At 43.1% G+C, this 10,000-nt stretch overlaps 1 protein-coding gene across 1 annotated transcript in view; it reads left to right on the top strand.

Annotated features, from left to right (window-relative positions):
- Positions 1-8,446, top strand: part of LOC311247458 (laminin subunit beta-1-like) — a gene marked incomplete at both ends in the record, with an annotated part of 10,901 nt that extends 2,455 nt beyond the window's left edge. The window contains 3 exons of the mRNA XM_084338499.1: positions 1,515-1,627; positions 6,229-6,308; positions 8,290-8,446. Of these exons, the coding sequence (XP_084194625.1) occupies positions 1,515-1,627; positions 6,229-6,308; positions 8,290-8,446 (350 nt within the window). The remainder of the gene's footprint in view (positions 1-1,514; positions 1,628-6,228; positions 6,309-8,289) is intronic.
- Between the last annotated feature and the right edge of the window lie 1,554 nt (positions 8,447-10,000).

Here is a 10,000-nt window from a genome sequence, read left to right as displayed (position 1 = left end):
ATAAGTAGGCTAAGCTAACTAGCGTTAGCTTAGCGTTAACCCTGGAAAACGCTCAAAGCGGACTCCACGACACCAGTTCCATTCGTGAGAAAAGGGGGGTGGGTTATATTGACAAGGCTTGACAACAGAGGTTCAAATATAACTTCATATTTATTGGTTATTTAGTTTCTTTATATCAGCATCCAGTTTCCACCACCGTATGTTAAACTCTTCCTGTGTTGACGTTAGAGCATGACATCATCGCTACGGCAGCTTACGCGCTCAAAACGCAAACCGTAAAACAAAACCCGGAGCGCACCAAGACTGCAGTGTGTACACAAACCAGAGGGGGGAGAGGGGGGGGGGAAGTTCGCACCCAAGGACGGAGCGAGGACGGAGCGGAGCTGGTTCGACCCCCAATGGCAGTGAGAAAGCACCCTAAATGCTTGTAACCTCTAACCTCTAGGCCTCTGTGTCTTCTTGGTTGAGCTGCTGTTTGCTGTTTCAGTTCCCTATTAGATTAGATTAGATTAGATTAGATTAGATTAGATTGTACTTTATTGTCATTATATTTGCACACAACGAGATTTGGGACTCAAACTTAAGGTGCAGTATTAGTCATAAATTATTGGGATTCCCTCGTTAGTAGAAACATCCTGTGGCCTTATTTGGGCGTAGCCCGGGCAGCGTCACATGCTCAACCTCCGACCAGTTGCGACCACCCCTGGCATGTATGTGTCAGCTGGGCCTTCAGCCTGTTTTGATCTTTGTTTTATTCATTATTATATTATTATTATTAGGGCTGGGACTTTATCACATTCATTTCAATTGATTAACTACAGAAAGAATTAAAAGTAAAAAACATTTATGCATTTAATCGCATGATGATTTTTCTTTATTGTGTAAGAATGTTACCTTTCAAAGGAGACCAGACTCATGTATGTGCTATAAGTATAAAGTATAATAAATCGCAAATAGCTTTTTTTCTTAGTCTGGTTTGTTCATAAAAAAATAAAATAAGAGAAATTGAAATCAATAATTAATTTTTTTCAATAGTCAACTGTTCTGTTCAAATGTACTTGAAAGTACTGCGTTTTACTTTTACCTCGAAAGTGCTTGAATTTACAAAAGGTCCTTTGCGCTATATATATATATATATTATTCCTAAAATTGCTGCACTTTGTTAAAAACTGCATTGATCTGTTGCTCTGTGTATTAGCTAATACAGGATTTTGCTGCTTAAACATAATGTATAATGTATATATTCATTGATTCACTCGTATACCAAAATTCATTTGAATTGAAAAATGTTGCTTTTCGCATCAAATATTGATATGCGATTAAAACGTGATTAATTAACTATAAAGTCCCAGCCCTAATTATTATATTATTACAGTATATTTTATCATACAGTCGGGGGGAAGAAGAAGTGTCTCGTCATCGCGGCTGTGTGGTTGTGTGTGTGTGTGTGTGTGTGTGTGTGTGTGTGTGTGTGTGTGTGTGTGTGTGTGTGTGTGTGGTTGTGTGTCTCACAGCGTGTAACTGCGACCCGCGTGGCATCATCATGATGGGCGCGCCGTGCGACCAGATCAGCGGAGACTGTTCCTGCAAGAGATACGTGACGGGACGCTACTGCAACCAGTGTCTGGTCAGTCAGCAGCACTCTCCTGTGATGTGATGTGATTTGATTTGATTTGATTTTTATTAGTTCAAGTTTCTTTAATAGTTGTCATACAGAAGTACAGAATACTTTTGTACAAAATGCTTCTTACTGTTGCGCTCCAGAGACTGTGCAAGACAAGATAAGTATGAAATAAAAACATAGTAAAATTAGAAGTAAAAAAAAAGAGGTCACAGTGTTCAGTTTAGACATATGTACAATGTTCGATGCAGAATAGACGTAGTTACCATACAATATACAATACTGTGCAGTGTACTAATATACAATACTATATAGTGCAAGGCAGAAATGGAGAATGGGACGAGGTGCAATTTAGGTACAATTCACAGTAGGTGTACGAGTTGTAGTGCAAATCCTTTATCAATAAATATAAAGTGTAAGTGTGTTTGTGTGATCTAAAGTGTTGAGAGTGGGTGCTGCAGTGTGTTGTTTGTTTGAGTGAGTGTGTGCGTGTGGGTGTGTGTGCTGTGTGCATTTGATGGTTGTTGCATAGTGATTATTGTTCGTTTAGCGATTATTGTTCGTTTAGCAGCCTGATGGCCTGGGGATAGAAGCTTCTTCTGAGTCTTTCTGTGCTCGCCTTAAGACTCCGGTATCGCTTGCCTGACCGCAGCAGTTCAAAGAGGCAGTTGTTCGGGTGGCTCGAGTCCTTAATAATTCTCTTAGCCTTCCCCTTGCACCGCTTGTTGTAAATGTTCTGGAGGGTGGGAAGCCCCCCTCCAATTGTGCGTTCGGCTGAACGTGTCACTCTTTGTAGTCTGCTACGGTCTTGTGCAGTGCTATTCCCAAACCAGGAGGTGATGTTGCCGGTCAGGATGCTCTCTATTGTACATGAGTAGAAGTTCCTAAGGATCTTCTGACTGACTTGGAACTTCCTTAGGCGCCTGAGGAAGTAGAGGCGTTGTCGTGCCTTCTTCACAACACTGTCAATGTGTGTGGTCCATGTCAAGTCCTCGGATATGTGGGCTCCGAGGTACTTGAAACTGTTCACTCTCTCAACCGGTGCCCCGTCGATGCTGAGGGGGCTGTAGTCCTTGACCCCCGACCTCCTGAAGTCCACAATCATCTCTTTTGTTTAGCTGACGTTCAGGGAGAGGCAGTTCTCCTGACACCACTGTGACAGGTTCTCTACCTCTTCCAGGTAGGCCCTTTCGTCGTTGGCAGAGATCAGGCCCACCACTACTGTGTCATCAGCAAATTTGATGATGGTGTTGTTGTTCCGCTGTGCTACGCAGTCATGTGTGTACAGGGAGTAGAGGAGGGGGCTCAGAACACAGCCCTGGGGGGCCCCTATGTTGAGCGTGATGGATGAGGAGGTGCAGTTGCCGGCTCTTACCACCTGGGGTCTGCCCGTCAGGAAGTCCAAGACCCACTGGCACAGGTCATAGTTCAAGCCCAGGTCCCTGAGCTTGGCTATGAGTTTGGAGGGGACTATGGTATTGAATGCTGAGCTGTAGTCGATGAACAGCATTCTCACATAGTTCCCCTGCCTCTTGTCCAGGTGTGATGCTGCTGTGTGCAGCACATGGGCTATGGCGTCCTCCGTGGACCTGTTGGGGCGATATGCAAATTGCAGAGGGTCCAGGTTGATGGGGAGGGAGGAACAGATGTAGCCCTTCACTAGCTTCTCAAAGCACTTCATGGCTATGGAGGTGAGGGCTACAGGGCGGTAGTCGTTGAGGCAAGCGGGCGTAGATTTTTTGGGTACAGGGATGATGGTGGACTTCTTCAGACAGGTGGGGATGACAGCCTGTTCCAAGGACAGGTTGAAGATGTCAGTGAATACCGGGGCCAGTTGGTCGGCACAGACTTTTAGGACGCGGCCGGGGATGCCGTCCGGTCCTGCTGCCTTCCTGATATTCACTTTTTTAAAGATCCGTCTCACCTCATGCTCTGTTACCCTGAACACTGAGTCTCCATCAGCAGACCCCCCCCCCCCCCCCATTGCCGTGGTTTGTAGGCTGGTGTTGTTATTCACAGCCTCAAACCTCGCATAGAAGGAATTGAGATCATTTGCTAAGGAGATGTCACTGTTCAGTTTGAGGGGGGTGCCTTTGTAGTCTGTCATTGTTCTGAGGCCCTGCCACATGCCTCTAGAGTCAGCCTGTTCAAACTGAAGTTCAACTTTATCCCTGTAACGCCGTTTTGCCTCTATTACTGCTCTCCTGACGTTGTATCTTGCTGTCAGGCGATTAAAATTTTTTTATCTAATTAATTACAGGATTTGTAATTAATTAATCTAATTAATCGCATTTTAATCGCATAACCATTTTATGCCTGATATTCTATATCCTATAATCATATTTCAATTTGCATGTGTCCCGGATGGCAGAATTCAGTACTGTATCTACAAAACCTTCTGTTTAATCATCTTCCATCTATTAATTTGCTTAGATTTTTCAGGTCTGGTCAATTTGAGCACGGTGTTATTCACAGTCAAAGATACAAATTTCTTTTATTGATATTCTCATTTGGCTCATTACAATTTACTCAAAATAAAATTTTCATTCAATCAATCACCGCACAGATTGATTGATTGAATGAAAATGTTATTAACAGATTGCAGAATGGGTACAATACAGTACGGCTCAATACACACATTATTATTATTATTATTATTATTATTGTTAAGGGGATGCAGACCAGAGAAAGACTTTCGTCTTGTTTCGTCCCCCATTTTAAATTCATCATGAATTGTAAGTAAGGGTGCAACTTGCACCGTGCAATCCATTCTTTGTGGATCTAGCCCGCAGTATTTCTGACACTGGGAATACATTCCCTGAGATCCATAGATGTCCCTAGAATCAGAAACCAAGAACATGCAAATGGACCATATTAAAAAAAAGTCTGTAAATGTGTATTCTACGTTCTTATGGAATGAATGAGATACAAAACAAATATTATTTAAAAAAAAAAAAAAAAAAAAAAATTGTAATACATTTTTAGTTAATTTTCATAACGCGATAATTTGCTGTGTAATTAATTAATCTAATTAACGCGATAAACTGACAGCCCTAATTTTTATTTGTCTCGAACATAGAACCATAAAACAAGTTTAAAAAACAAAAAGGTATTTGTGTCAGTGTTATGTATTAGTTTCAGTATTATCTATTAATTTCAGTGTTATGTATTAGTTTCTGTAGTAGTTTCAATATTACTGTTGTGAAGGGCCAGATTAAAAGCTGAGAATCTACATTTATTGTTTTATATACCTTGTATATTATTTATATATACAAGTTATATCCCTTTAAGCCTGCGTTTGAATCCTAGTAATATTCACTTTCCTCATTGGATAACGTTCTCTGCGCCAGACGGCGAGCCCCCAAAGTCAGGTTCAAAGGCGAGCCCAGGCATGTTGGAACATGCCTGGAGACGGCGCATTGATTCGAGACGAGAACTGAGGTTTGGCACTAGAAAGCCACTTAAGTATATATATCGTGGCAGGTGTGAACAGTAGCAGTTCATCGTGTGCGTTCGTTCGGTAAAACAGTGAAGTCAAGCAGTTCGTCTAAACAGAGTGTTGAGAACCACGTGCGAAGTGAATAGTAAAAGTGTCAGAGTTAATGCAGTAACGTCAAGTTCGACTTAGCTTAATGTGAATTAAAGAGTCGTTATTTATTGTGCATCGTGCCAACAGCAGGTCGTTCGTGTGTAGCATTACCCAGCAGTTCGTTCGTTTAGCTAGTGGAACCTTAGCCAGTGTGCGTGGACTAAATACATTGGTGCCAGTACACGAGGAGGGCCTAGTCGTAGAACCTACTGGACATGTGCATATTGGAACCGACGGCGGCGATTGCAGAACCAGTATTGGTTGGATTATAGTGATTGTGGAACGTACTACCTGGAGAAGAGCATCGTTAATACCCACTGTCGTTTGGATTTAACCACCTTGAAGATCTACTTCGGGCTGGCTTCGTGGACCGAAGCTAGCTGGCTATCGTCATTGCTATCGTGCAATTGGATTACAGTTATTGCTTTGTTGCTGAGCCTTTGGATTACAAGGACTGGATTCCGTACGAGAACACCTTCTTCTTCAATTGAACAGACTGAGTATCCGAACATTCTTCTTCCCTCCAGAGCTTACATCTCTGGGAGGAAACCCCCTGTCTCCAGCGGTACCAGCGTTTCCCCCTATATTGCCATCCTACGCCAGGCGGCGTCTAGCCTAGTACCCCATCGTAGGAATTATCTATTCCAACTGACTTTTGCTACTGACTGACTTATTCATATTCTTCGCCATACAAGCGCGACCTTAATTCCCATCTCTGTACAATTTGCTGCATAACAATAAATATTCTAAATGATATTTCTTTGTCACCGTGCCGTATTATTCTGAGTGTCTGCCATAATTAACTGTACTTTCTGGCAAGTAATAATAATGATAATTAGCAGTGGTTTAATCTATCACAATCTTTAATACAGTCAGGGTTTTGTAACCCCTCAGTTACAATTAATTGTTTGCCCCCCTCCCCCCCCCCCCCCCCCCGGTCCCACTCGTAGTATTTTATGAGTATGATTAATTGAATAATTCAATATGACCGACTGTTGTGTGTGTCCTGTGTTCACAGCCGGAGTACTGGGGCCTCAGTAACGACCTGGCTGGCTGTCGCTCCTGTGACTGTGACTTTGGTGGAGCCTATAACAACAGGTGTGTGTGTGAGCGTGTGTGTGTGTGTGTGTGTGTGCGTGCGTGCGTGTGTGTGCGTGTGTGTGTGTGTGTGTGTGTGTGTGTGTGTGTGTGTGTGTGTGTGTGTGTGTGTGTGTGTGTGTGTGTGTGTGTGTGTGCGTGTGTGTGTGTGTGTGTGTGTGTGTGCGTGTGTGTGTGTGTGTGTGTGTGTGTGTGTGTGTGTGTGTGTGTGTGTGTGTGTGTGTAGGTGTGTGTGTGTGTGCGTGTGCGTGTGCGTGTGTAGGAGGGGGGCAAGGTGACACTATATTATTTGGTTGTCATCTCAAGTTGTGATTGGCTGTGGTTTTTGGAGGGAAATCTTGAACATTGTTCATTGTGTACGTCTTTGTTTACCCTGTTTATTTTTCTCATATTTCTATATTCAGATCTAATTGTTTCGCCTGTATTTATGTCCTCTACTATTACCCTGCCCATACCTGTACCTCCCCTCCCCCCCATGCCGCTATGATGCCCACATTTCCCCAAAGGGATCAATAAAGGAATATCTTATCTTATCTTATCTTATCTTACCATATATTATCTTATCTTATCTTATATTACCACATATTATCTTCCAATCCAATCCAACTTTATTTATATAGCACATTTAAAAACAACATGGTTGACCAAAGTGCTTCACAGTAAAAACCATAATATAGTCAAAAGAACACATAAACACAATACAAAGTACACAGAACTACAAAATAAATTACAGCAGCAGACTAATCTCTTTTAAAAGCTATAGGGAGAACAAATGTGTTTTAAGATGGGACTTAAACATTGGGGCCAGCCTAATGTGGGGGGGGGGGGGGCAACTCGTTCCACAGTTTGGGGGCTGCACGGTCCCCCCTGTTTTTTAGCCTGGATTTAGGGACAACCAGGAAGGAATAATCTTATCTTAGCTCTAGAAACAGTACCTATACATAGGCCTGCCGCGATAAGCAATAAATCGATTAATTGCTGCGATAATTAAAATGAATGCAATGATTTTGACGGGCGCGATTAATTGCTATTTGCGCGTTTGTTTTAATGAGGCGGAACCAGTGCCGCTTGTCAGTCACTGTCCGTGTTGGGAGGCGGGTCGCTGACGTTACTAGAGTACAGCACGGGAGCCCCGTGGGGCAACGCCACAGCTTAACTACATTTCTCAATAGTGTGGCTCCTTTTAACCAAGTAGCATTATTTGTAGTGTAACGTTAGCTATTTTTAGACCCAAGTAGTTACTCGCTACTGCCCGGAGAAACTGGACTGCTAAATAAAGATGAAAGATAGAGCTTTGATTCTCATTCCATGCTAACAACATTAGCTAACAAACGAAATACAACGTATAGCATAGCTACAAGTACAACACAGAATAACGTTAATACAATTACATGCATCATTGTTTACAATGAACGGGTGGGGCTGGTCAAAGGACTGGACACGGGGACAAGTTAAACATGAATTAATTTATTATAACACTCCGGTAGTTTCGAGTCGTGCTGCAGTGCCTACGCACCACAGCTATTCTATTATATACTGCTTTGACGCTTCCTCCTCATCGTTGATTGCCTGTAGTAGCTGCATCTAACGTTAGTAGCTAACGTTAAAACTAACCTAAAGTTAGTTGTTCACCAACAATCTCAACATTTGTTATTAGCTCAAAAACAACCGGACGAGACATGTTGTCGGCTCATATGTTCTGCTTAGGATAATCGCAACAATACTTCCGGTCCGGTCGGTGGGCTTCAAAATAAAAGTCTAAAACCGGAAAAGACGGAGCGGTGGGCTTCAAAATAAAAGTTTTGGGAAATAAATTTCTCAAAAAAAATTCTCTAACCGGTCGCAATAATATCGCTTATCGCGATATTTTCGGGGGCAATTAATCGCCCAGCAAAATGTGTTATCGTGGCAGGCCTACCTATACAGTATGTTTCAAAAGACCGTTTACAACGTGCTCGTCGTGTGACTTCATCATCTCCAGGTGCATGATGGGGAACGGCCAGTGTGACTGCAGGAGGCATCTGATTGGTCGGCAGTGCTCGGAGGTGCAGCCTGGGTATTTCTGTGCGCCGCTGGACTACTATAAATACGAGGCGGAGGCCGCTATTGGACAATCCCCCGACGACTCCGCCCTGCCGGTGAGCAAAACATCAGACTCACGTCAGAAGTGTCATCATGGACCTCACAGAGCCTTCGTGTTAGACACTGATCTCACAGAGCCTTCGTGTTAGACACTGATCTCACAGAGCCTTCGTGTTAGACACTGATCTCACAGAGCCTTCGTGTTAGACACTGATCTCACAGAGCCTGCGTGTTAGACACTGATCTCACAGAGCCTTCGTGTTAGACACTGATCTCACAGAGCCTTCGTGTTAGACACTGATCTCACAGAGCCTTCGTGTTAGACACTGATCTCACAGAGCCTTCGTGTTAGACACTGATCTCACAGAGCCTTCGTGTTAGACACTGATCTCACAGAGCCTTCGTGTTAGACACTGATCTCACAGAGCCTTCGTGTTAGACACTGATCTCACAGAGCCTTCGTGTTAGACACTGATCTCACAGAGCCTTCGTGTTAGACACTGATCTCACAGAGCCTTCGTGTTAGACACTGATCTCACAGAGCCTTCGTGTTAGACACTGATCTCACAGAGCCTTCGTGTTAGACACTGATCTCACAGAGCCTGCGTGTTAGACACTGATCTCACAGAGCCTGCGTGTTAGACACTGATCTCACAGAGCCTTCGTGTTAGACACTGATCTCACAGAGCCTGCGTGTTAGACACTGATCTCACAGAGCCTTCGTGTTAGACACTGATCTCACAGAGCCTTCGTGTTAGACACTGATCTCACAGAGCCTTCGTGTTAGACACTGATCTCACAGAGCCTGCGTGTTAGACACTGAAGCCAATCTATCATAGAAGATGAGATCAAATAAGATGAGATACGATACGATTAGATAAGATATTCCTTTATTGATCCCCTTTGGGAAATTCTGCCATCATAGCAACATGGCGGAGGGGGGAGGGGAGGTACAGGTATGGGCAGGGTAATACTAGTAGATGCAGACCAGAGAAAGACTTTCATCTTGTTTACACATCAGGGTCCCCCATTTTCAATTCATCAAGACATTTATGATACAGATATACAGTACTGTTCCATCCAGACATGTATGACATGCAAGACATACAAATATACAGTAGTGTTTAAGAGAAAGAGATCATGAGAAAAAAAAATATATATTCGAAGGGGAATAAACTGTACACTGGATGACGCCCAAAAATTCCCAAAGGGGATCAATAAAGTATCTTATCTTATCTTATCTTATCTTATTAATTACTTTCTGGGGATAAACTATCTTTTCTATGAGTGCATTTGAAACTTTAGACCCAAATACACACCGAGCTGGATTAATGTACTGTTGTAGAGTCAAGTATAGAACAGAATAGAATAGAATAGAATAGAACAGAATAGAATAGAATATATATTATTCATATATATATATAATATATATTCATCCTGAGGGAAATTCGGCACTACAGAGTGATTTAACAATCGCTACACCGTGTAACGTTACACAAAAACCACGGTTCGGTACGCACCTCGGTTTTGAAGTCACGGTTCGGTACAGGTTTTCGGTACAGTGGGGGGGGGGGGGGAGTGTGCGGCGTTGGTCGGTCGGGGGCCGTTGT

Source organism: Notolepis coatsorum, assembly GCF_963971535.1.
Source record: "Notolepis coatsorum genome assembly, contig: SCAFFOLD_4587, whole genome shotgun sequence".
NCBI lineage: Eukaryota > Metazoa > Chordata > Actinopteri > Aulopiformes > Paralepididae > Notolepis > Notolepis coatsorum.
This window is presented reverse-complemented; position numbering and strand designations above follow the sequence as displayed.